Here is a 26,096-nt window from a genome sequence, read left to right as displayed (position 1 = left end):
GTACGGAGTGTAACCAGAATTCTCGAATGGCGTAGGCAATTCAACGACTTTTTGCCAATACTCTCCTTTACCCCGTCATTGATTAACGAGTCAGTAACCCGGAAGCGGGCGGGTAATGAAGTTCATTATTGACTGACTCTCTCAATTGACTAATCCGAGTAGAATCATGACTAATTACTGGATCACTCGCCACCTCCGGATCTCTTCCCAGGTGTTTTTCTAGAATCCGGAAAACACTCTCTTCATACTTAATGAACATGGCGATTAGCGACCACGCGGGCAATGAGTCTCCACTAGATCCTGGAGCTGGGGACTGGAGACTAGATACCAAGAACGCCACCCGGGGAGTGTTGCAACCCGATTTGGCAATGGTTCAGACCGTTCAACCGAAGGTCAACTCTTCCGCTCGGCTAAGCTAAGGCCTCTTGTCAAATTGTTTCCCGAAACTAGGAGAAAGTGTGTTAGCTCTCCTGCCTCAGAACAAGTGAAAAACTCTAGTAGTGTTGACCATCTGTCTCAGGGAGCCAGTGAGCGTACGGCACACGGATGCCACGCTATTTTGCTGGATGCAACTTTAACAGAGTGCTCTAATAGTCTTTTTGCACCCAAAATACTTGTAATGATCTATGCATGCGGGGGATAATAAACCATGGCATGATGCATCGCCGTCAAGTATAAATCGGCCCCAGAATCCAAGTTTCCCCAGCTCCAGTTGGAAGTCCCTGCTGCGACAGTTCCTGCTTCCCCTAGGTGTAGTCAACATCCTTGTCGAACCCAGGGTCCTTCTGCCCAGCACTTCAGCATGGCGGGCATTCTTCACAAGCCCCAGAGGGAGGTTCTCCCCGAGGAGACCATCACCCGCATAGTGCGGGAAGACAAAACCCCATGGTACAAGAAGCCCAACCTGAGGCTTCTGTACTTGGCGCTCTTCCCAGCCTGTATGGGTGTTGAAATGACCTCTGGCTTCGACTCGCAAATGATCAATATCGTCCAAATCGTCTATACATGGAACAAATGTACGCCAAATCTGTGCATTTTTATTTTCCCAGAACAATGGTTTTCTGACACGCTCCGACAGATTTTGGCGAGCCCACCGGTGAGATGACGGATGATGGCCTGCCTGAGTATGAGATCGATTCCCGATTGAAAGGCTTTCTCGGGGCAACCTACTCTCTTGGTGCCGTTCTTGCTCTTCCATTTATTCCTTGGGTCAACCAAAAGGTCGGTCGGCGATGGACGATTATGTTTGGTTCATTGATCAGTGTCGTGGGATCAATCCTGCAAGGACTCTCCAACGGAGGTAAAGTCGAAAAAAAAAAATAGAAAATCTCCCACGGTTTGATCATGCTGATTGAGAACAGTGGGCATGTACATCGTCGCACGAATGGTGCTGGGCTTTGGTATCCCGTTCTGCATTGTCGCTGCTTCTGCACTGATTGGAGAGCTCGGCCACCCGAAGGAGCGGCCCATCATGACCTCTCTGTTCAACTCCTCTTATTTCATCGGTCAAATCGTTTCTGCTTCAGTCGGACTGGGTACCGTGACCATCACCAACGATTGGGCATGGCGATTGCCTTCGCTGCTGCAGATCTGCCCTGCCCTGGTCCAAATCTGCACCATTTTGTATGAAAATCTCTCACCCGCCACAAAGAAACGGAGGCTGACAGACGCAGCTTTGTACCGGAGAGTCCACGATACCTCGTCAGCAAGGACAGATATGACGAGGCTTACGCAATCCTTGCCAAATACCATGCCGAAGGAGACATGTCCTCCGCGTTCGTCCGAGCAGAAATGGCGCAGATCGAGAAAACCATCAAACTGGAGCAGGAAGCCGCCAAGCAAAACTGGTCCGACATGTTCAACACCGCCGGTATGCGTCGTCGTATGATCATCGCGGCTGGCTTGGGTCTCTTCACTCAGTGGTCTGGTAACACTTTGATCTCGTAAGTGATTGCATGGTTTCGAATGTGCAAACTGGGCTCGTTTACTGATTTGGCGTCTAGTTACTATCTGAGTGATATTCTCGACATGGTCGGAATCAAGGACGCTGTTGTCAAGTCCAAGATCAACATTGGTATTGCCTGCTGGTCCCTGCTCAACGCCACCACCATTGCTCTGCTTTCGCCCCGATTCCGCCGGCGCCCGACGTATATAACCTGCGTCTGCTCACTGCTTTGCGTCTACATCTCCTGGACCATTTGCACGGAGAGATACATGTCCACGGAGAGCCAAGGTGCAGGCATTGGGTCCATCGTTTTCATGTTCCTTTACTCTCCATGCTACAACATTGGATACAACGCTCTCACATACAGTACGTCTTTCTTGTTACATTAACGTGTCATTTTACCCCAGCATCAACTAACTTTTGCAACAGCATACTTGGTCGAGCTGTTCCCCTACATGCAACGGTCTCGTGGTCTCACGTGGTTCCAGCTGTTTGGCCGTGGTGCTACGTTCTTTGCAACCTATGTCAACCCCATTGGTCTCGCCAACATTCAGTGGAGATGGCTGGTTGTCTACTGCGCCTGGTTGGGCTTCGAATTGGTTTTCATTTTCTTCCTCTTCCCCGAAACGTACGGCCGCACGCTGGAAGAACTGTCGTTCTGTAAGTTTCCATATTTCCCTCCGATGACCATGGTAACGGTTAGGGTGGCTAACTGGACTGTGATCAGTGTTCGAGGGCGACAAGGCCCACCAGGTTGCCGCTGTTGCGCAGAAACAGCTGGTCGGCGATGGTTCCAAGGACGAGACCTTGCATGTCGAGACTATTGCAGAGAAGAAGAGCTCTGTGTAAGGTATGCCCGATGTCAGGGGCATTGGGCACTTGCATTCGCCTTTCATTTCGTTCTGTCTTTCTGTAATTATGCTGATGGTATACGCGTAAAAATTTTATTTTGCTTGGTTTCAACTAAGGCCTGGTATGATGCCGAACTTGGAGACCAGTTTGCTCATGGGAGATGACTTGACGTGCATGAACAATGAGCCCCAAGCCAGATGATGAATTTCCATGATTAGGAATCTGTAGTTGTTTTACTCACAGACCTCCACGATTGGAACCGATCTACAGTCTGTCGATCCAGCAGGATCGAGAGGACATGGGCGTCGATCACGATCGCGGAGATTTCCGGTATCAGATACTTACTTGATCGACGAGCCGATCCGATCAGCAGAGAAAATCGTAATTACCCCGGATTCCCTCGAAGGATTATGCACGTGACGGAGAAAACCCTATATATCTCAGAGATCAACGATCAGCTTGATCAGATTGCTCTGATGATCTTCGATATTACCAAAAGGAGTAGTCTGGCTGTCAATCATATTCCATGCGACGAGTGTACCTTAAATGTGAGACTTGAATGTTCGACGGAGAGTTGTCCGAGCTTTACTCCCCACTTTTGCGCACTCGGCAGACCCTTACAATCCATGTTTGCTGAGTGGTACACTTATTGACCGCAAAGCATCCATGAGTAGCCTTAAAACCTGATGCAGGTGTTAGTACTGAAACTAAGGTTTCGATCCAGGGTACATGAAAATAAATTGATTCTATTTCAGCGGGTCTATCGGAGTCGCTTATTATAAATTGCCTGGATTCGGGCCAGATTTGCTCGAATATACATCTCCAGTAGTTATGTTCTCTACTGCACCTGGCAGAATGAACGCCTACACACGGGCAACGAATCTGCTTCGACAAGCCTCCAGACATACATCAAGTCCCAAGCAGGCCATGTTCCTATTCAAAAAAGTCTATGGCCGCAACTCTTCGACAAAAGCTACCGGCCAAAATCTGCCCTTAACAGGCATAACGGTGGTTAGCCTCGAACAAGCCATCGCAGCGCCTTTCTGTACTCGTCAGCTAGCAGATCTGGGTGCTCGAGTTATCAAGGTCGAGCGGCCAGGTACCGGTGATTTCGCACGGCACTACGATTCACGAGTCAATGGGATGGCGTCTCATTTTGTCTGGGTGAATCGATCGAAAGAATCCCTGGCCTTGGACTTGAAGAATGCTTCTGATCGCAAAGTCCTGTCCGCGTTGGTTGATAAGGCAGATGTTTTGGTCCAGAACCTGGCGCCGGGCGCGGCGGCACGACTAGGATTCAGCTACGAAGCGCTCAAGGTGAAAAATCCGTCCTTGATTGTGTGCGACATTTCAGGATACGGGCAAGACGGTCCCTATCGTGACAAGAAGGCATACGATCTTCTAATCCAGAGCGAGGCTGGATTGCTGTCCGTCACAGGAACGGGTCAAGGTCAGCCAGTGAAAGTGGGCGTTTCGATCGCAGACATCGCAGCTGCCATGTACGCCTACAGTCAGATTCTCGCCGCTTTGCTACAGCGCAATCGAAACGGCGGAAAGGGCTGCCGGATCGATGTCTCGATGCTGGAGTGTATGGTCGAATGGATGGGGTTTCCAATGTACTATGCGTTCGATGGCCAACCAGGCCCGGTACCGGCTGGGGCGGCACATGCTGCTATCTACCCATACGGACCGTTCACCACGGGTGATGGCGGATCGGTGATGCTAGGTATTCAGAACGAGAGGGAATGGGCGAGCTTCTGCGCATACGTCTTGGATGATCCGTCCTTGGCAACCGACACTCGGTTTGCGAACAATTCCCAGCGCGTCCAGAATCGCGACGAACTGCAGAAAATCATCGATGCAGCGTTCGGTAAGCTGACGGTTACCGACGCGATCGAGAAGCTTGAACGAGCGGCTATTGCCAATGCTCGGGTAAACGACTTGCACGGAGTTTGGAACCACCCCCAACTTCAAGCACGCGGCCGATGGGTGACCGTTCCGACGCCCGTCGGCGATGTTCCGAGTCTCATCCCACCGGGATTCTCGGCCGAAGGTGCGGGTAATGCATTTGAGCCGAGGATGGATCCGATTCCGAAGGTTGGGGAGCACAATGCAGCGATCCTCAAGGAGCTGGGGTTTGAGAAGTAACCACCGCTTTGCTGATAGAAATGATTGAAAAAAAAAAAGTAATTAGTGGCTTTTTCTAACTCGAGACATCTCAAAGCTGCCTATAATTCCTTGTCCATTCCTCCGCTAGTGGCCGCGTGGCCAGACCTCCAGAGCTGCCAGGAACACATAGCAAGTATTCAAATTTCAATTGAATGCGTAACAAAACACGATATGATGTAACTTATGTCGTGCACGGACCCGCGGGGTAACGGGCTCTCCTCCGTATTTCCGCTCCGTCCAGCACCGGGTGGGCAACCCGTGACGGTCCGTTCGCGGTCACGTGCAAGCTCTGTAATAGGAAACTGATACGGATCGACGATAGTGAAAAAGCTGACAGCAGAGCACGCTTTGCGCAGTAAATGACGGGACAACTGAATGTCGGTAAGGAAGGCAAATTTAAATACCGACCCGCATTCAAATACACATCCTCGTCATGAAAATACAATTTAATTTCAATCCTTGCTGCATGTGATGCCAGATAAATAGATTACTCAGCCATCCTGACCAATCAATATCCATCAATTCAAATCCCACTTCCCAGCGCTACGGTCAGCAAAAGCAATTCCTGAATTTTTGCAGCGTTATCCCAACTTCAAATGACCGTTTCTCAGCAGCTGATTGCGGCGGTAGAATCCGAATGTGGGTGCGGCGTGGGGGATTTGGCCGTTCCGCCTCCTGATTTGTCTTTGCGGGACGGAGTCCCCGCTGGGCCAAAGAGGGGAATTGGTCGACTTGGCCATGTGTTCGTGGGATGTCATGGCGGATTGGTAGGTTGTTCAAGAGAAAAATAGAAAAGGTGGGATTAGATTCTCTCTCTCCCAGTGCAACGGCAGACTAAGGCTTTCTTTAATTGTCGGAAGTTGGCGTTTTCTTGTCACTCCGCAACGATCCTCCTCTTCCTCTCACACTTACATCGATTTCAATTCGTACCAGAAAGAAATATTTCTAGGGTTGATTGATCATGGCTCCGAGACCCTTGAACGGTGGTGTTTACGTTCCCACCGTTGCCTTTTTCACCGGTCCCGAGGAAGAGGTGGACGTTCCTGTTGTCGAGAAGCATGCCGTTTTCCTTGCCAAGGCAGGCGTTGCAGGAATCGTGGTGCAGGGCAGCAATGGTGAAGCCGTGCACCTGGACCGAGCGGAGAGAAAACTCATTGCCAGTGCGACGAGGAAGGCCCTCGACGAGGCCGGTTTCAACCAACTCCCCGTGATCGTTGGTGTCGGTGCTCAATCGACACGAGAAACCATTCAATTCTGCAAAGATGCGGCCGAGGCGGGCGCCGACTACGTGATTGCTCTTCCGCCGTCGTATTACAAAGCGCAAAACACAACCGAGTCGGTCCGGGGATATTTCCGAGATGTCGCGGACGCGTCACCCCTGCCAGTGCTGATCTACAACTTTCCCGCCGCCGCCAACGGCGTCGATCTCACGTCTGACGATATCATCGCGCTTGCGGAGCACCCCAATATTGTCGGTGTTAAGTTGACCTGCGCCAACACCGGCAAGCTGGCACGGATCGCCGCCGGCGTCAAGGACAGCTTCCGCACTTTTGGCGGCTCGTCCGACTTCACCCTGCAGACCATGATCGCCGGTGGACACGGCGTGATTGCCGGGTTGGCCAACGTGATTCCCCGTGCGAGCGTCCTGGTGTATGACCTGTACGTCCAAGGCAAGATCGAGGAGGCGCAGAAGATCCAAGCCATCGTGGCTCGGGCCGACTGGACGGCCATCAAGGGCGGCTTCCCTGCCGTGAAGGCGGCGCTTCAAGAATTCTATGGATATGGAGGGCTTCCCCGTCGGCCAGTCCCTCCCGCTGATGTTGCCACAACTGTTGCTGGGTTTGCCGAGGGCTGGGAATTGGAGAAACAGCTGGCTGCGAAGGCGAATAATGCTTAGATGACGGTATGGTTTTATGCATGAGATGTTGGATACACACTTTTTCTGCATGTACGAAGTAGAGTTTGCAATCAAACCGTTTTCTGTTTACATTTCACATGCTCAATTGAGTCAAATTGCAGCTACAGAGCCCGGAAGGCTTTCACCCGATGCTCCGGGTGAGCCGTTCTGGGCAAAATTGGAGTACTCCACAAAAACTCCAGTTACACCCCCACGCTAGTGGCTGGCAACTCTCCGGTTGTCATGACTCGTCACGTACGCGTAACAGATTCAGCCAATCAGGCTGTGCCGCGCTTGGCGTGGGCTGCCCCTCGAATCAAAAGTAAAACAGCTTACGAGCATGATCAAAACGGCTGCAGCTCATTCTCTACATATATATTCGAAAGGACGTGCAATTTCGAGGAGGTAAATGCTGAGGTTTTTTTTTTTTTTCAGAGTTGTCGTTTAACCGGGTTGATTTCATAGCTATTGCCCTTGTTCTCTTGATAGTTCACATCAAAGCTTCACAACATGGCTAAGATCAAGAAGATCGAGTACTTTCGCGTTAAGCCCCGCTGGCTCTTCGTCAAGATCACAGATGAGAACGGCAAATATGGTTGGGGTGAGGGTACATTAGAAGGACACACCAATGCGGTCGAAGGTGCACTGGACGAGATCATTGCCCGGATTATCGGATATGAAGCTGAGTGCGTTCACCGTCTGGGACTACTGCAATTAACATGTATTTGTGTCTGACACATGAGATAGTGACATTGAGCACATCTGGCAAACCATCTGGCGCTTGGGCTTCTACCGCGGCGGTCCGGTGTTTATGTCCGCTTTGTCCGGAATCGATATTGCGTTGTGGGATCTGAAGGGTCGGAATCTGGGTCTTCCAATCTACCAACTGCTCGGCGGTAAGGTGCGCAACAAGGTGCAGGTATACTGCTGGATTGGTGGAGATCGGCCGAGCGATGTCGAGACTGCAGCGTGTGTATTCCTTCGTCCGCCTTTACTGTCAACCGTTCTAACTAGCTCTCAGCAAAGCACGTATCGCTCAAGGCCTCAAGTGCGTCAAGATGAACGCCACCGAAGATGTCAACTGGCTCGACTCTCCCTCAGTTCTCGACGCAACAGTCGAGCGCCTCAAGACCGTCAAGTCTCTCGGGCTCGACGCCGGACTTGATTTCCACGGCCGTCTGCACAAGCCCATGGCCAAGCAACTTGCCAAGCTGCTTGAACCGCACCGCCCGCTCTTCATCGAAGAACCGCTTCTCTGCGAACACCCAGAGGGATACAAGCAACTCGCCGGACTGACGACTATCCCGATCGCCACAGGCGAACGCCTCTACACGCGCTGGGATGTCAAACAATTCCTTGAGAAGGCCACAGTCGACATCCTGCAGCCAGATATTGCCCATGCAGGCGGCATCAGCGAGACGCGCCGCATCGCTGCGATGGCCGAAGCCTACGACGTTGCAATTGCGCCGCATTGCCCCCTTGGTCCGTTGGCATTTGCGGCGTCGCTTCAGATTGCGCTCAACACGCCCAACTTCGTCATTCAGGAGATGTCGCTAGGCATGCATTACAATACCGAGGCCGGTGACATTGACTTGACCACGTATCTCAAGGACCCGTCGGTCTTCGATATTGAGGAGGGCTACGTCAAGGCTCCGACGGGTCCAGGTCTGGGAATTGAGATTGATGAGGACCTGGTCAGAAAGATTGCGGCGGAGACGGAGCCTTGGAAGTGCAAGGAATTCTACGGTCCGGATGGGTCGATTCGCGAGTGGTAATGACGAATATGTACGATGATTTTCTGCAGTGTTATGCCATGTACTTCGTATGCTACGAAACAATGCAGTCTTATTCATCCCATTCTCAACGAGGACCACTGCACTCCATAAAACAAGCTGCACTGTTCATCTTCAACGCATTCCCCGGTAAGCTCAATAAAGAGCCTATTCTGCCCTCCATTAAAAGCTAAGTGAAGCAAACATATCAAACCAAACCGCATCATCCCCGATCTAGACCAGAAACGTCTCGGCCCGACCTGCCGAATAATAATCCGCCCAGGATGACAAACATCCCGGAGCCATTTTCCACGTGCGTGCCGAACTACCGTCCGGGAAATAAAAATAGACATTCTTGCCATCTGGACCTCTGTACGGGAAAAAAAAAAAAAAATGCTCGGCCAGAACTCCAGCTCTTAGCCTTCGTCATTCGTCCCTTGGTCGTTCGTTTCGCGGAGAACATTCCGGCGAGGGGCAAAACTTGGCTCACTGATAAATGATAAACCCCTCCAAATTACCCGTTGGGAAAATTAGGAAAATTACAGAAGTGTATGGTACGTAATTTACGTAACAAACACACGTGGGGTAAGTTCAAAGGGGAATAGCGTGGGGAAGCTTATTCCGTTACCGGTAAGGTCTACGATCACCCCACCGCGGGGTACGTTCCGATGCGGGTTGGAGAGCAACCTTGGGCGAAACTTTAGATGAATTGAACCGTGGAAGATTAAATCGGTTCATAACATGATATGAAAAGCATAAGAATCCAGGGCTGCGGCAGTCGTAGATAGCGTTTTTATTCTGAATTGATTGATTTCATCCAAGAGTTACTATCTTGTTGCGCTCATTGACTGTGAGTCTTGTACAGCTTCAAAGGACAAAAAATGTCTGCAAGTATAATCAATTCGATGTTCTCGCTTGAGGGCCGTACCGCCCTAGTGACAGGCGGCACCCGAGGCATCGGAGCTCAGATGGCAATTGGCCTGGCTGAAGCTGGTGCAGACGTCATCCTCGTACAGGTGAGAGGAAATTCGTCTACGCAGAGGTTCCTGATCAGGCATGTCAGATGCTAATCTGGAATAGAGAGACACCTCGAACCAAGAAACGAAAAAGAAAATTGAATCGCTTGGTCGAAAAGCTCTCATCTACACAGCCGATCTAGCCTCCCGTGAGCAGGTCAAGGAACTCGTCAAAAGGGTCCTCGCAGATGGTCATGATATCTCGATCCTGGTGAACTGCGGCGGGATTCAACGGCGGTATAAAGCACACGAATTCCCAGATGAGGACTGGGATGAGGTATGAACCCACAAAGCCCACTGTGAGATGTCGCACAGCCACTCATGGAGAGATAAACAGGTCATTCAAGTCAACCTGACCACCGTCTTCACCCTCTGCCGCGAAGTCGGCTCGTACATGCTTTCGCGCAATCCGCCAGACGGCCACCGCGGCTCCATCATCAACCTCGCGTCATTAACGTCATTCCAAGGTGGCATCTTGGTGCCCGCTTACGCGTCAGCAAAGGGTGGAGTCGCACAGCTGACCAAGGCATTGTCGAACGAATGGGCCAGCAAGGGCGTCAACGTGAACGCCATTGCTCCGGGGTATGTCGCTACGGATATGACTGAAGCCTTGGTGAAGGACCCCGAGCGAGGGCCCAGTATTCTCTCGCGGATTCCGGCGGGTCGCTGGGGAAGCCCCGAGGACTTCAAGGGGCCGACTATCTTCCTCGCAAGCAAGGCCAGCTTGTATGTTAGCGGTGAAGTGTTGACGGTGGACGGTGGGTGGATGGGTCGGTAAATGTACCTAGGTTCTGTACACCGGGAAACTCCACCTGCAACAATGGATAACCCTAATGCTCTGTCCCTGGTTCTGGAGCTTTGATCTAACTCCATTATTTCGAAAGTTCCCGAATCCCCATGGGGCCGGAGAGTCCGTGCCCTGCTTTCCATCCGACGATACGAGATCTGCAGGTACCAATTTTTATCACATCGAGCCTTTATTTTTTTTTTTTTTCCGGAGTATTTCCCATTTCTCGTGAATGTGAGAGAAACTGAATTCTCAATCACATGAATGTTCATTTTCCTCGGTACAAAGCTGGATCGAATATTCGAAAGCAATACGACAGAAAGTTTATTTATTGTTGGAACTTCGTACCTGAACCAACAAATGATGGTTTCAGTTCAGGGGTAAATGAGCAAATCGGTGGAAATGAATGGCTGACAGTCGGCGACCATGGATCTTCGGGAATTGACGTCAAGTCGCCGACTATGACCCTGGAAAGTCATGCAATAAACTCGAGAGATCGCGGAATATTGCCATCATCAGCCACAAAGTCTACTAAGCAGCGACGCTTCGTACTGTGTCATCATTTCGACAATGGAGATCGACCTGCAGGAACGATAGACTATGGACCAGGGGGCCCCATCCGATCCGCAATTTTTCGCGCTCCCGGCTGCCCGAGCCATGTTCTTTGCCCTTTGCGACAACTCTCTGGAAAAAATGGAATCATTCCAGCTTCATTCCGAGGTTGATAACTTGATTGACGCCATGAATTCAATCGGCATAGGGCATCCGGCCTCCCCACAAAACAAGACCCTTTTTCGGACGTTCACCTCCAATGGATGCCCTAAGCTCTGCAGCGGATGCGGGGTTAGAGCCAGTCCAAGAGTTGGACTAAGCGGAGGGCTATGCAACTAAACCCTAATTGGAAAAGAGTATCTTTCTTAGCTTCTGTTGATCAGAGACCTGGACAATCAGAGCCGAGTTCATTCCCTCGAACTGCCTTTTGGTGGTAGAGCTTTCTGCTTTTCTTCTCAGTTCAGCGAGTAGGGATGGTATTACGTGATCGATGTTGTCATCCGGTTACATGATGGTCAGGCCGCTGGACTGATGACTTGCCATGTTCGAAAAGGACAGACAATAATGACTTCCGTCAGAGCTATTGGCTAGGTCTACTAAATCACAACTGTTGAAGCACTCAACTATGATGATGGTTGACGCTATGAATAGAGTGGATCATCAATGCGCTTGTCATGGCAAGAGAAGCTTCTTACGTTGTTCCTTAGAAGATTCAATGGAGAGCTTGGTCCACACGTTATTGCGAACCACTTCTGATGCATCAGAATTCGCGCAGTTACATCCACTTCCATCCTTCGCTCGCTTAGTGCTCCAAATGAGCAATGGTACTGGTACTTCCAGTCCAGCAGGGGAAGATTAATATTTGGGGTACTCCGGACAAAGCTGTCTTCCGTGCCGAACTTCCATTGTTCCCCACATCACTAACGCAAATCATCCTTGAGATAGAAAGTACGAAGCGAGGGCCAAACCTAGGTCTGAAGCTTAGCCACACAGCGAGAGTAAAGTACCTCGGAACCACGTGATGGGCAACAATAGCGCCTGGAACCGAGTCCTCGAAAGTCCATGTCGCATCATTCCAAATTTTCAATAATTCGTCCATCCACTGCCTTGGAAAAGTTGGTGTGAGACTGCTACTAACCTCCATTGGGATCGCCTCTTGCCAAGTTAGGTTAATCCTTGTTGTTGACCAGATTGGACTAAACAAAAGGTGATGTTCGTTTAGTCTTGCGCCATGAGATCCGACTATGGCCTCTGATCAGTGTGGAGTGATGACCTTCTCGGGGGACGCGTTGTCCAAGAAGAGAAAGGATGTCAATGCGGGCTAGCCGTTCAAGTCTTAGTTTGGTGGCCAGAGCTCTCGCCACCTGCATGCAGATGGATGCAAGCGAGTGACAAGCGAGACTGGTTGTCTTTTTTCCTCGGTAATCCCCGTCAGACTGACCTAGCGTTGATGGTCGCCGATGTACCGATGGTTTCTGCCGTCCTGGAGTATGCTCCAGTCAAATCAATGAAAATGATTTAGGCACTAACTGTAGCAGTAGAATGCCTTGCTTGAGACATTGGTGCTATTCAGAGACATTTGAAAACTCAGAGCGTGAGAAGTTCGAACATAGTCAGGCACATGATGCCGAACAGCACAACTAGGACTGGTTCATACCCTGGTCTAATAGCATGTCACCGCAGGGACTGGCAGGACTGCCAACATCAACAAGTGAGACATTGGCGCCAGTCGCCAGATTTCCAAGCACACGACTGGACGCCATGTAATTTAGCCCCGATTAACGTCCCTCGCCGGGCTACTCATCCAGGTGTAGAGCATCGAAGCATCTCCAATGGGGAAGCAGTGCAGGCCCACAGAAACATGTCTCCACGCTAGATGCTACTTCGAGTCCGGGGTCCGGGGGATAACGAGTCGGACGAAGTGGATGACATCAGGGCAGCCGTCCAGGAACCTGAATGGGGCGGGAGCTTTCCGGGGTGCTGTTTGGTTCTCAGAGGCCTGAACCTAGGTTCAAGCGGTCCAGGACGATCATCATCAAAGAAAGATCCAGTAATGCCGGCCCCGGTTAGGGAGACTCGAAAGTATAAGTACCGTCCTGCCCACCGTCGTTGACCGGTTCTGTCTGACTCGTCTCGAACACCAAGTCTCACTCAGTCAGGGTTGTCGTTAGTTGATTCCACTCGCTTGGTCGATCGATATCACACACTCGCTACCAGATAGTCCATCGACAAAATGAAGTTCACCTCTATTGCCCTTGCGGCATTGGGCCTCACGGCCAACGTCCTGGCCACGCCCACCCTCCACCGCCGCGACCTCAAGGCCTTCACTTCCGTGATCGAGGACATTGACGCCGCGACCAAGGACTTCGCCTCTACCGCCGAGGCTTACTCGGGCGGCGACCCTAGCGAGGTGCTCAGCAAGGGACAGGCCATCGTCGACACAGTCACCGAGGGCGCCTCCAAGCTTGAGGGCGAAGAGAAGCTCACCAACTCTGAGGCCCTGGCCCTGACCGGTCCCGTCCAGGACCTGACCGATACCGTCAACACGGCCATTGACGCCATCATCGACAAGAAGTCTCAAATCGTTGAGGCTGGTGCTGGCGCCGACGTCTACCAGTCCTTGCAGGATCAGCACTCCGCCGCCGCGCACCTGTCTGAGGTCATCTCCGGCAAGGTCCCTGATGCTCTCTCCGACATTGCTGCCGAGCTCTCCAAGGGTATCACCGACGCCATCCAGCGGGGTATTGATGAGTACAAGGATGCCGGCGATGGTGGTGATGACGGTGACGATGATGATGATGATGATGATGGTGATGATGATGGTGACAACGGCGATGGCGGCGACCAGACCACCACGACCAACCCTCCGGACAACACTGCGACAGCGACCGAGACCGCGACTGAGACCGAGACCAGCACTGGTGCTCCCACCGAGACCAGCAGCGGCTCTGCCCAGCCCACCGGCGGCAACGGCGGTGGCAACGGTGGTGAGGGCGGCTCCGGCGGCTCTGGCAACGGTGGTGAGGGTGGCTCTGACGGCTCTGGCGACGAAGCCGGCCCGCCGTTCCCTGGTGCTGCTTCCACCCACCGCGTCGGCGCTGCTGCCGGTATTGTCGCGGCTGTTGCTGCCGTCCTCGCTTTCTAAGCGGGTTTTCTTCATCCATAGCTGATGATTTTGGAATGGTGCCAATGAGGTCTGATGGCTTCACGATGGATATGGGATGAAGGGAATGTCATTTGGTTTCAGTTCATTTTAACCTCTTCAATCTTCTCTGCCCATTGTACAATGCCTGCCATCCTCATTTCTTCCCGGAGATGAGTGATGGTCCATGTAATAGGGCTGTATATGATAGTACTTAATCAACTGTTCAATAATGAGTTCTTTCTTTGATCTTCGAACTGGTAGAATGTAGACGTGATTATTGATAGCATCGTTGGTCTTGATAAGCTATGGACTAAATTAAAATCATACAGCCGAGCCGCGCTATCTGCATCACCTGTCAAGTCCATCCCTGCATAGAATGATGATAATCTGATAAGGCGTCAGCGAATAATTTGTTGAATGTGTTTGCGCCGTGTCCTATTTGCTTACTGGCGATTACCGCCCCATGTTACTTGACGGCTCAATCATGTACAAGTGCTGCATCTTCGGAACATAGGTATTCTGCTCGTCTTCAACCTAGAATCGAACAGCAAACATTTTATCACTCATAAGGAAATTAACTATTGCGTTTTTACTATCCGCACGCGGCATGATTGTAAGGTAGCGAAAGTATCTACATGAAGGAATCAAGGAAACGCCCACGTTGGACGACGTAGCATTTTGGCAGCGATGAACGAAAGAAAAAAAGGGATGATCAAGAAATCCTCCCGTCATCCCTGAGCTTTATGCGGCCGGCTTGTCCATAATGTCCTGATCCCGGTACAAGTCGCAGGCATGGGGGTGCTGGATGCAGTACTTTGGAACGACCGGCGCGGCGGGGATGCCGTTAGCAAGGAGATATTCGCGGAAGTTGAAGATGCGGGCGGACAGCTTGGTGGTGCGCTTCTTGCCAGTCTCGGGATCCCGATTGCCAGACCACAATCGTTCGGCGAGGGCGGCAGCGCGCGGCCAGATCTTGCCCGTGATGACGGTGCCGTCGACCTGCTCGGACCAGAGCGGGCTGATGCCACCAAGGATATGCTTGCGCTCCTCCTCTGTGAGCCCCTCGTCAAAGTCGTAGTTGTAGATGCGCTGCCAGGTCTTGTAGGGCGCGCACCAGCTGCCGCCATTGCCACCCCAGTTGAAGTTGGGGGTACCATCCTCGTCCGGGTTGTCCTGCACATTGTAGCGCGCGTCGTTGGTCACATACCCGCCGAAGCCACAATCGAGATACCAGAAATCCGACGACGACACCACCACGTCGTAGCCCTCCTTGACCAGCTTGCGCACGTTGTCGCGGCCATTATTCCACGACTGCACAATGAGACCTTCCTTGTCGAGCTTCTTGGCCTTGGGTTCGCCGATCGCAATGTCCTCCCAGATGAGCAACTTGCGATCCTTCTTGTTGCGGAACATCGGGAAGGCATGGTCGACCCAATACTGCACCACATCATCGTTGGTGCGAGTCTTGTCCTCGTTGAGAAATTCCATCACGCGCTTGCTGAAGTTGTAGCAATTAGGCTGTAGCTCATCGCCGCCGACGTGGAACACGTTGTCCTTGAAGATTCTGGACAGCTCCTCGTACACGGTGCGCACAACCTCGTAGGTCTTGTCGTTGAGGGGATCCAGTTGTCCTGGATTCGGCTGCACCGCCGTGTGGTAATCCCAGACGTCGTTGGACCACCACGAGTTCGCGCACGACACAATCTCCGGATCGACTTGCTGCCATCCCGATGCTGCGTGTCCTGGCATGTCCACTTCTGGAACCACCCGCACGCCGTACTGGCGGGCAACCTCAATGATATGCGCAAGGTCCCGTTGCGAGTAGATTTCGCGCTTGGAATACGCGTCCTTGGTCATGACACCGTACTTCTTGATCTCGATGGGCCAGGATTGCGTGTCCACCAGGTGCCAGTGGAGGAGGTTCAGTTTAGCCAGCGACATGGCCCGAATTTGCTCAATGATCTTCGCCGGCTCGATGTAGTTCCGGCCTGTATCGATCATGATGCCGCGCCAGGGGTACAGGGGTGAATCCTCGATGCGGACCGGCTTCTCGATGATCAGTTGGTTCCATTCGTTGGGGCTCTTGATAACAATCTGCTGCAGAGTGGTGAAGGCATGAAGAGCGCCCCAGACCGTCTTTGCCGAGATATCGATGGACTTGGAGCCGCTGCGCACCTCGAGTGTGTAGGACTCATCGACGCCCGCCTGCAGATCCGCATTGAGATCGTCGACGGTGACGCGGACTTTGTCCACCGCAGACCCGAAGTTCCGTCGCACGTTGTTCGCATCGGTCGTCTCGCTCGTGTTTTCCGTGCCGGGAAACGGATCGAAGTCCGGGAAGGGGCCATCCACCGCAGCTGGCTCCCATCTGGTCAGGAAGATCCATCGCCACGTGCGGTCCCAAGCGTCTTGCAAGATCTTGTTCTTTGGAGCATCCAGCCACACATGGTTGGACACGCGGACTTCATTGCCGTTCTCATCCCAAGTGATCGAGCGCGGCGCAGGCAGAGGATTGACCTTGACGGCGAGGGTGCCTGCCGCCAGCCCGGCCAGGGCTGTGAGCGCAGACAGACGCATGGTAGCTAAATTAAGGAGCGAAACTCAGGGTCGGTGGTGAAGAAGAAACAATACAGGACCAGGTAGATCCCTGGAAAACGAACGAGCACAAAAGGAGCGACACGGAAGCAGATATACTTCTACGACTACGACATTCTCCTCCGTAGACAAAGTTGTCATCGAAGCTCGGGTCCCCGTAACCCGCGTACCGAGGCTGCACATTGTTTCACGTTTTCGACAAATCAACCCTAGCTTCTGGCTACGGTTTGCCAAGGGTCAAATTCAATTTACTCGGGAAATGGAGAAATCAAGGTTAGCCCAAAGCCCACTGGTTGGCGCCGGGGGGGTTCGAATTCCAGCCGTGGGATTTTCATCTGACTGGCTGAGAAACGGCGTAGCTGGGCCTAGTCGACAGGTCCGTTAATCATGATTCGACCAGGAGTAACATTCCGACCTGACAGCTCCATCATAGAAATTGGAATGAAAACGATGGAGACGCTGAGCTGGCATGCGGAGGCCCGAATGCCACACAGTTATTCACTTCATGCCTGGAGAGAACAGGACTCTGCATAATCAGGTCGAATGAAGGGGGTTCCCTTGGCAAATTGCCATGGAACCTGGAACGGACGTGGCGCACCTTGCACTGTGTCTTTCTGCACCCTTCTCAACTACCCTTGACTCCTGGATCCTTAATCATCCTTCGCAGTTGAGATTATTCCGTTATGGCCTAGTTCCTTAATATCCTGTCCTCTATTGGCGGTGAACTTCAGGAACATATCCATAGGGCATGGGCTGAAGAGTGGAGTTATACCTAGTTAGTATAGTTAACTGCCAGGCGGGTGATTATGTCATTTGGCCGTCGACAACCCTAAACTAAACCGAATCAAGAAAGTGACGATATTGACCTTCAGCTGGAGATTCGAGCAGAAGGTCGGGGAAATCTCGTGAATCTCGTGATCCCCAGACCATGGTGACGTTGAGGGGCACGATCAAGTGACAAAAAAGGTGGGACATGTTTTGGTACTGTAGTACTCGTGCTCGTATACCCAGGTCTTGTGGATGATTATGGTTGCTTATCCTCAGACGATAAGGTTATCACACACAGATCTCAAATGCTACAGTAAGGTGTAACTGAACCAGGCCCAACGTTGACTCGGTTATCGGTTCATCGGTTGTCAGTCCGATCTGGAGAAAAGCAACAGCCAAACTTCCAGTTTCCAACTCCAGAGATATGGTGAAGTACATACAACTGTAGTCCCGCCGACCTCGTGAATAAGTATCATCATCGACTTGGAAGCAAAATCTTGTTGCTCAAATAGCCAATGGCAGACTACGGATCTAGTTCCGAGGTATCAAAGATAACTGTGATTTGATCCTCATAATCTCACTCCAACGGCCCGACAAATCGGAACCGTGAACTCGGAGTCTCAAAACTATCAAACCAACTATACCAGGTAGTATGTAAACAGTCGACGCTGAGGCCCTCTCGAAAGACATTACAAATCTAGTTTCTTGAACTTAATGCAGTAGTAATCTCAGATGCAGTGGTATTCGGTCAGTCGGAAATTGGCATATTCCAAATCTCGTATACAAGAGTCAAGTGACCGTTGATGATGGATGAGGGGGAGAGGTGAAACTGGACTGATGTCCCGATATTTTGATTATTCCCAAAGAGGGAAGTAGAGGAGCTATCAAGGGTATCGATCACTCAGGATACTAGAGTACAAACGAAGTAATGGCCATCGGACGGAAAGACCAGCCCCGTTTATTGCTCCTTCCTTGGACATGACATGCACTTCATGATTGGAGAGGCCACTGCAGTCAAAAGTCAAACTCCTTGCGGAACACATCTACATCCATTCCAGTCTTGACCATGTCGGCAAGATCCCGCCGCCCCATCGATGTAAAGACGCGTCGCAGTGTGTCATACAGATTGGTGCTCTGGTTTTGGCTGATGTGGATCATTCGCTCGAGCTCCGCATCGTCGACGCCATCGGGGCCGCCGACAATCTCGCGCGCCTTTTCTCGGCCCTGTTGCTCAACAACCTTGTGCATGGCAAGAGCACCCAGCAGGTGTTGCGCCGCCTCCTCGTAGCAGCCAATGTTGATGCACGACACGCCAAGGTTGTAGCGTGCCCGAACAAAGTTGGGGTTGATGTTGAGTGCCTTCTCGTATGCCTCGATCGCCTCTTCAGACCGGCCGGAGTTGGCAAGCGTCGCCCCCAGTCGGTTCCAGAGGAGATGAACCTGGTCCTGCTTGTTGGAGGTTCCTGTTTCCGTCGACGCCAGCGCCGCAGAGAAACAGTCAACCGCCTTCTCGTAATCCTCGGCGCAGTAGAATAACACGCCCAACCCGACTTGCACGTCAGGATCCATGTGCTCACCCGACGGCGACAATTGGGCGGCCTTGATGAAGAGGTCTGTCACTCTGTCATGCAATAATTGCCGATCGGTGAAGCCATAATCGGCGTCTTGCGACAGCTCATCTGGGCTGATGATCTGCGGGTACTTAACCGACAACCATCTTTCCAGCGTGCGATATGCGGTAGTGTCGTAGCCCTCGTTGGTGTACGACACTGCCAGACCCATCAATGCGTCCAGATTGTTGGGATCGATCTGCAATGCCTGCTCCAAGGCACGGATGGCCGCAGTTTCCTTCTCGTTCTGTGCCTGTGCGGATCCCAACATGACCCAAGCCTCCACGTGCTTCGGGTCCTTCTGAACGGCGGCCTCAAAGGCCAACGCTGCCAACGACAGGTTGCCTCCCTCCCGCATGATCTTCATGCCTTCTTCGAATGGGTTGGTTACTGACCGGAACATGTTCTCCTCCTCGAACAGGTAGTCACCCAACTGCGGGTCGCGGAAGCGAGGCTGAAGCGAGTCGAACCCTTCCCAGTCGTTGGCATCACCCAGATGAAGATTTCCAATTTCCTCGAATTCGTCGCTTTGTTCCGTAAGTTTCCTACTTGCAGATAAATCTTCAGCCTGTTTCTTTAACTGAGAATTTTGCCAAGCACGCTCGAACTTCTCCTGAAAATTCTCCTCGACTGAACTGGCGGCATTGGCAGTAGGGTCTACTGACCTGTCCAGGTCATTCAACTCTTTTTCCATCGCGGCATTGGCCTCCTCGTCCATATCTTTCTGCTTGTCGGCAAGATCCATTTGAGCAAACTGAGCTTCCCAGTGCTCGTCGTCCAGCTCGGCTACTCGCCCTTTGCCCTTGTCTTGCGTAGACGATTCGACAGGCTGTTGATGCATAGTCATCGGCCCACCGTACGCAGGGCCCATCATTCCCGGGCCGACCATGCCCATACCCATGTAGCCTCCCATCATTGGCCGCTGGTAGCCGGCCATCATCGGCGGTGGTGTGTGTGTGGCAGCACCCGGCTGGCTTACAGCGTTTTGCTCTTGAAATCGTAGGAACTCGTTGACGTCGATCTTCCCGGTTGGGTGTTGTTGCTGGAACCGGTGAAATTGTTCGGGGTCGATATTTCCGTTCGAGAATTGTTGTTGGAACCGAGCAAATTCGCCAGGATCGAATCGAGCAGGATTCACATCCGGCATTGGCCTGAACGGGCCATTTCGTTGCTCTGCCCATGCCAACGGTTGCTGATTCCGCATATCGAATTCTGCAAATCGGGCGGGATCTTGGCCTTCGACAAACTCGTTGATCGCCTGGAAATGTAGCTTACATGTTAGCATAGCTCAAGATTAACAAAGTCGACCGAAACGTACCTGGTCTTGTCCTCCACCCATAACTCTCGAGCGCATGCTCTCCTGCATGCGCCCGGGGCCGGCTCCGACCAGCCGATCCCGTTGAAGCGACTTGTCATCTTGGACATGCTTGGTGAACTGGGTCAGCGGATTGCCCGCTGTTGAGCACTCAGGCCCGCCGAGGAACGACATGTTTCAAGGTCGAATAATAAACACCGCACAAAATCTAGTATAATAACAGTTCGAAAACACGAAAAACGAAGACGACGTAGTTTGATGTCGAGATTTCTAAGCAAACCACGTCGATCGTAAGAGATGATGAGGGGAACGCCGCTCAATCAATATGCGCCCATGTCAGCATGCGGGGATCGCGCGTTTCTAGCGGAGAGCAAAAGAAAAAGCCAAGGGTCGGGGAACTTGATCAATCTATACAAGCGGGGATACTGTTTAAAAAAAGGTCCACGAGAGGTTCATAAACCGGCGGCGATAACTGTAAACCGTTGACAAAATCTGTCTCTCCTTTTGCTGATATGAGTGGCCTGGAGATTTGCCTCGCTGTAAAAGCTGGGGCATGCCCGGACCGAGGTAAACTCGCGTCACGTGGAGTGGTGAGATTATTAAGCAGATCGCCTCCGAGTGAGGGCGATGTTCTTTATGGCAGTTGATCGGGAACGACTCCAGGCAATGGTAGCTGCTTTCCTTTGCTGCGGGCGTATTTAGTTTCCCCAATGGTGGGGAGATTATTGGCGATGTTATGGCGGTTAGGTACATGGTGCCTACCTTGATACATAAAGGTTATCCTGAAACGTAGTCCGATGCTGAACGAACCACGGAGATCAGGCCTGTTCAGCGAGCACTGGGAACTGGACGTCTTTTCATGCCATCTTCCTGGCTATGTTACATGATATAGTTTCCAAAAAGGTCATAATGTACAGTAAAGATCATTAATACTGCAGGCACAGCAACCTGCAAATGCAGCACCGATCCACCACTAACCCATTTTGATCAAAACGCCTTCAGGAAAAGAAATCCACACTGCAAGTCATTCAAAGCTATGACTGTGCCTTGTTTTCACCATTTTCTGTAGTGTTTTCCTGATCCTTGGTAGCAGTGTCCGAAGAGGAGGAAGAGGAAGAGTCAAACCCTGTCTCACTCAGGTTCCCCGGACTCCGACGGTATCTCGTCGGCGCATAATCTAAGCGCAACCGGCGACCATGCGGTGTTCGGCTGGAGAGGAACTCATAGGCAGCTTGCGCACTGGGCACGTCCAGGAAATCCGCATGCACGAAGCCAAGGAACTGTCCCGTCTTGCGCTCGACAGCGACGCGCACGTCGATGACGTTGTGGACGGAGCGGAAAAGCTCGTTGAGCTCGCGGTCGGACATGTCGAAGGGGAGGTTACCGACGTAGAGCGTACGAGTGGGCGGCTTGTGGGCGCGGCGCAGTGTCGTGTTGGCCTGGGCGAACTGGACGATGATGCGGCGGCCTTCGAAGATTTGCGTGTTCATGGCTTCGACGGCACGGGTGGCGGCTTCCACAGAGTCGAAGGTGATGTATCCGAACCTGTGAAATCCGATGTCAGCATTTGGGTAAAGATTTCCATGTGGGCGGACACACCCTTTGCTGAGGCCACGCGAGTCATGGACAATTGTCGCATAGGTCACGTTTCCGAACTTCTTGAAATGATTTGTAAGATCGGCCGCCGTAACGTCGAAAAATAGATTCCCCACGTAGATCGTTTCCTTGGGCGAGGGGGAGCGCAGCTCTGGACGCGTGTCTTGCGGCGCAGCGCTTCCAGCAGTAGAAGTAGTGACCGATTCTGCCTGACCTGCAGTAGAGCCGGTTGGTGCCGCAGCAGACGATTCAGCGGGACCAGCACTTGCTTGCGTCGACGGTGCATTCTCAGTCTGCGCCTTGTTATCCATCGCCTCCGTCTTCACAGCGGCATCCTCTTGCTTCGCAGCTGCGGAGCTAGGAGCCGTCGTGGACTCCTTAGAAACCCCATTACCACTTGTATTCCATCGTCGTTGCAGCGCAATTCGACAAGACGTGTTGCTCGAACGAACGGAAGATAGCGAGGTAGTGGAGATTGATCGCGACCGAGCCGGGTAGGACACCCAGCGGGCATTAAGAAGTCGGCGAGTCGCTGGCCGAAGTGTATTAAACCTGGAGACAATTGACAACAATAAGTTTGAAATGAAACGTTAAGATGATGCTGGAATGCCGCTTTAGCACTTACATTGTGAGAACGTTCCGCGCGTTCACGTATCAGTGCGGGTAAAACAATCAAATACCTCAATTGCTCATCAATACAGATAAAACATGATAAGAAATCAAATCAATGTCGTGGATTGCTGAACGAGGACACTGTTACGGTTCGAAGGAGAAAAAATCGGCCCGCAGTTCATCATGCCAATATCACGTGATTTCATCTGCCCTGAGCTGGCTTTGTCTTGTACTCCGTTTACAGTCCTCTCTCCTAATTCTTGATCCAGGAGAGGCTTCAAAAGTCATCTGAACTACGATTGGATTGCTCAATGATACAGATTGACTGCGCTTGACTATCAACGATTCCTAAGTCGCAGTGTTATTGTACAGAGAGTTGGGAGGCCTTGAGAGTAGGGCCATCTCACGAGCAAACAGACATGTGTGCCAAATGACTAATTCTGTCTTTCGCCGGCATCCAATAACTACTGTACTGACCATGGCAAAATCGGGTATCAAGTATGTGATAATTCCTCAGCAACAAAAACAAGCCATTTTCAATGACGCTTAATCCAGACTCAAATCTCCAACCCGTCGGCGCCTGAACCATACGCATCTCATTCGGACATGATTGTCAACAGTCTATGGAAAGCAGGGTTTCGGCTCACTGTCGGTATGGGTCGGATGTCACTTCTCGTTCCTGCTGCATGAAATTCATGTTGAGATCTCGATCGCCAGGGTTTTGCGATTCGGAACTCATTTGCGGCAGTGGCAGCGAGGGGTCAAGTACCGGCCACAACCCACCCTGGTTTTCGACCGTCGGGTTCTGTATATAACTATCCCAGGCATCCTGGATTGCTCATTAGTCATCAACATGGAAAATCTGAGTTCAGTAAGGAAATTTCATACCCAGTCCAGATTCAATGGCGGGAGATCACTCATTTGATTGCCGAGTATGCCAAATGGCGTCGTGAAATCATATCCATCAGAGGACGCACGCGCTCCTTGTGATATCGTCGGGTCGATACTATTCGAAGAGTCCGAGAACGGCGTGGAATCTGAGTTTTGCGGACTCACGCCGCTACTCAGCATTCCCAAAGTCATGGCAGCATTCTGCTTTTCATCCGGTGCGTCGTACGTCGACGTAGTGCTGCTGCCCTGACCAGCACTCTGAGGATTGCAACTCAACTTGGCAAGCATGGGTTCAAGGACCTTGGATGCCTTGAAGGCATACAAGGACGTCTCACGCTGTTCAGCCAAGATACTATGCGATCGGTGGATCGCAGCAAGCATCTCGTCCCATCTTTCATGGCCCCAAATATAAATGTCCCCCGATGGGCGACCGGCTGCTCGTAGTTGCAAGCCGTAATACAGGTCCAAGCAGATGATGGAGGCAGCAAGAACAAAATCTGTTGTACTCAAGAAACATCTCCGTAACGACATAGTCGGCGCAAGACGGTTTGTGGTCATAGCTTCACGGTGGAGCATTTCTTGATAGCGGAGGAGCTCCATAGAAGCATCAATGCAGACGCGACGCGAATGGGTAAAACGAGAATTGTGGCGTGCTCGGGCGATAAACCGCCGGTGGAGGACGCATTGGCCCTTCAGATAAACACCGCGGATCTACGCATTGTCGGATTAGCACTCGGAAGCAGAACTAGAAACCTCACGTGATAACTCACTTGCAACCTTGACAGGATCAAGTCAGGAGAGTCCGCTCCGCACTCTTCCAGCGGCCGCACCCTCAAGTGATCAGGGACTTGATCATACGCACGCCGGAGCTCCACATCGAGTTCCATGACAACGTCATAGGAGGAGTTTTTCACGACCTTCATGGCATCTTCAATGATTCGACCAAACGCAAAGGCAACGCGGCCCATGGCAATGAGACACGACACCGGCGTCACCTCATTACTTGGGCGGGAGGGCGGGAGCTCCTTGCTGTCTGGACCAAAGTCTTCATCATGAAGATTGCGTGGCAGCTCCGTATCTGTGTCGGCAGACCTAAGCATGGTGGGCATGCCGGCCTGGAACGAATAAAAAATATCGGCCTGTCGCACAGCCGCCCATACTCGTCTCCGCATTTCGCCTTGAAATGGAGAGATGTTTGGAAACATTTTAGAATCCCGATGATAGCCTTGTCGCATGGCAAGGCGTACGATGATACCAATCATTATCCAGTCGGACGTATTGTTGTCTAGGGCAGATGTATAGTCGGCAGTCAGGTGGAACAGGAGGGTTTCCAGAATATATGGCTGGGGTTTCATATAATCCGCCAAGACAAGACATTCCGCTGTCAGCTTTCTGAAATTCCAAGCCATGTCGAGAGACTTGCCCCGAAATTCCGGGGGCTCGTCTCCTTGACGATATGATAGCATTGCTGCCCGCATCATGGAGAATAGCATGGCTATCCATGCAATAGATGTCTTGGACGGGTCCTTCCAATGTTCCTCATACTGTCATCTATGTGAGCCATGCTCCTTCTCGAAAAGTCAGGACTCCCTTCTTACCTCTCTTTGAAATTGCTCGACATGGAGAATGGCTATCGATGTTAGCAAGATGACATCAAATGATCAAACTGGAAGACAAAACTCACCAGCACTTGGACTGACAGCCTCGAAATACCGAGCGATGATTATGTCCGTGATATATTTGGAAGGAAAATTGGCCATTATTTCGGAACGGCTGACGGGTTTCGCTGTGCCAAAGAGAAGGGTCGAAGTCTCGGCTTCATGTTGTGCCGCCTTCAATTTCCTTTCTTGCTCCTCAAACTGTTTTTTGGTGGTGGCGAGATATTGTCGCACTTCGGCTATCTGGATGGTGTCAGATCCCTGGGACGGCTCGCATGGCAGCTAGGCAGTCGATACTCACATCATGCAACACGGAGACCCAATGTGCGTCGCTGACGTAGAATGAACATTTATTATTGTCCACTTTCATGACACCCAAGGACCTTGTGACCGCCTCTGTGTCGCTCTCGTCCTGTGCGTCGCCATCCTCATCGGCATCCGCCTCTTGGGAGTCCTGTCTTGAACCAACACTGCTGCTGCCCGAGATGGCCGCCATAGCCGCCGCCGGGCCCGGTGCTTGTGCTCCGTTTGTCATAAGCGACAGGACCAAGTTCTCAAGGCGACCGATCCGATTCTGCATTTCATCGGGAGTGGAGGGGTTTTGGCTCGCGGTGCTTCGGCGCTTCACATCGGGCTGCACATACGTACAGGACAGGGTATCTCCTCTCTTCACGCAGTTCTCGCAGGGATGAGAGCGGTTGCATTTCAATCTAGCCGAGCAGCCATGGTCAGCAGCTGGAAACGCGTCTCCACAGGACCCATACATACTTCCGCTGCCGGCAAGGGGCACAGGATAGAGGTATTCGATTTCGCTTCCTCACTACCCTAAATTGCCCGTTGGAAGAGCGTGTACTCGAGCTGGATGTCGTCGATGGGGGCGTTTGCATCATCTTGGGAAATAGGCGCCCGTGCGGCG

General features: G+C 51.9%; 10 protein-coding genes across 10 annotated transcripts; 6 read left to right on the top strand and 4 right to left on the bottom strand.

Moving 5' to 3' along the window:
* Positions 1 to 802: 802 nt before the first annotated feature.
* VTN49DRAFT_3250 (uncharacterized protein) lies at positions 803 to 2,794 on the top strand (the record flags this gene model as incomplete). Its single annotated transcript, XM_069411066.1, has 7 exons — positions 803 to 1,016; positions 1,079 to 1,300; positions 1,362 to 1,623; positions 1,674 to 1,943; positions 2,004 to 2,311; positions 2,375 to 2,605; positions 2,673 to 2,794. 7 exons carry the CDS (start codon positions 803 to 805, stop codon positions 2,792 to 2,794), a joined length of 1,629 nt encoding a protein of 542 aa, XP_069268528.1.
* An 858-nt stretch (positions 2,795 to 3,652) lies between these two features.
* Positions 3,653 to 4,945, top strand: VTN49DRAFT_3249 (uncharacterized protein; the record flags this gene model as incomplete). Its single annotated transcript, XM_069411064.1, has 1 exon — positions 3,653 to 4,945. One exon carries the CDS (start codon positions 3,653 to 3,655, stop codon positions 4,943 to 4,945), a length of 1,293 nt encoding a protein of 430 aa, XP_069268527.1.
* A 982-nt stretch (positions 4,946 to 5,927) lies between these two features.
* VTN49DRAFT_3248 (uncharacterized protein) lies at positions 5,928 to 6,863 on the top strand (the record flags this gene model as incomplete). Its single annotated transcript, XM_069411063.1, has 1 exon — positions 5,928 to 6,863. The coding sequence occupies one exon, from the start codon at positions 5,928 to 5,930 to the stop codon at positions 6,861 to 6,863; it is 936 nt and encodes a 311-aa protein (XP_069268526.1).
* A 510-nt stretch (positions 6,864 to 7,373) lies between these two features.
* VTN49DRAFT_3247 (uncharacterized protein) lies at positions 7,374 to 8,638 on the top strand (the record flags this gene model as incomplete). The annotated part of the gene is made up of 3 exons (XM_069411062.1): positions 7,374 to 7,549; positions 7,611 to 7,832; positions 7,885 to 8,638. 3 exons carry the CDS (start codon positions 7,374 to 7,376, stop codon positions 8,636 to 8,638), a joined length of 1,152 nt encoding a protein of 383 aa, XP_069268525.1.
* Positions 8,639 to 9,516: 878 nt separating this feature from the next.
* VTN49DRAFT_3246 (uncharacterized protein) lies at positions 9,517 to 10,429 on the top strand (the record flags this gene model as incomplete). Its single annotated transcript, XM_069411061.1, has 3 exons — positions 9,517 to 9,651; positions 9,716 to 9,928; positions 9,989 to 10,429. 3 exons carry the CDS (start codon positions 9,517 to 9,519, stop codon positions 10,427 to 10,429), a joined length of 789 nt encoding a protein of 262 aa, XP_069268524.1.
* A 2,794-nt stretch (positions 10,430 to 13,223) lies between these two features.
* Positions 13,224 to 14,135, top strand: VTN49DRAFT_3245 (uncharacterized protein; the record flags this gene model as incomplete). Its single annotated transcript, XM_069411060.1, has 1 exon — positions 13,224 to 14,135. The coding sequence occupies one exon, from the start codon at positions 13,224 to 13,226 to the stop codon at positions 14,133 to 14,135; it is 912 nt and encodes a 303-aa protein (XP_069268523.1).
* A 741-nt stretch (positions 14,136 to 14,876) lies between these two features.
* Positions 14,877 to 16,712, bottom strand: VTN49DRAFT_3244 (uncharacterized protein; the record flags this gene model as incomplete). Its single annotated transcript, XM_069411059.1, has 1 exon — positions 14,877 to 16,712. One exon carries the CDS (start codon positions 16,710 to 16,712, stop codon positions 14,877 to 14,879), a length of 1,836 nt encoding a protein of 611 aa, XP_069268522.1.
* Positions 16,713 to 18,512: 1,800 nt separating this feature from the next.
* VTN49DRAFT_3243 (uncharacterized protein) lies at positions 18,513 to 20,597 on the bottom strand (the record flags this gene model as incomplete). Its single annotated transcript, XM_069411058.1, has 3 exons — positions 18,513 to 19,653; positions 19,774 to 20,366; positions 20,427 to 20,597. The coding sequence occupies 3 exons, from the start codon at positions 20,595 to 20,597 to the stop codon at positions 18,513 to 18,515; spliced, it is 1,905 nt and encodes a 634-aa protein (XP_069268521.1).
* Positions 20,598 to 21,457: 860 nt separating this feature from the next.
* On the bottom strand, positions 21,458 to 23,226 carry VTN49DRAFT_3242 (uncharacterized protein; the record flags this gene model as incomplete). The annotated part of the gene is made up of 3 exons (XM_069411057.1): positions 21,458 to 21,968; positions 22,023 to 22,571; positions 23,051 to 23,226. 3 exons carry the CDS (start codon positions 23,224 to 23,226, stop codon positions 21,458 to 21,460), a joined length of 1,236 nt encoding a protein of 411 aa, XP_069268520.1.
* Positions 23,227 to 23,274: 48 nt separating this feature from the next.
* On the bottom strand, positions 23,275 to 26,070 carry VTN49DRAFT_3241 (uncharacterized protein; the record flags this gene model as incomplete). Its single annotated transcript, XM_069411056.1, has 7 exons — positions 23,275 to 23,460; positions 23,520 to 24,233; positions 24,293 to 25,066; positions 25,121 to 25,152; positions 25,207 to 25,423; positions 25,482 to 25,890; positions 25,949 to 26,070. 7 exons carry the CDS (start codon positions 26,068 to 26,070, stop codon positions 23,275 to 23,277), a joined length of 2,454 nt encoding a protein of 817 aa, XP_069268519.1.
* Positions 26,071 to 26,096: the final 26 nt, after the last annotated feature.

Source organism: Thermomyces lanuginosus (genome assembly GCF_041956635.1).
Source record: "Thermomyces lanuginosus strain ATCC 200065 unplaced genomic scaffold VTN49scaffold_28, whole genome shotgun sequence".
Lineage (NCBI taxonomy): Eukaryota > Fungi > Ascomycota > Eurotiomycetes > Eurotiales > Trichocomaceae > Thermomyces > Thermomyces lanuginosus.
The sequence above is the reverse complement of the archived record's forward strand: the minus strand, read 5'-3'. Positions and strand labels throughout refer to the sequence as shown.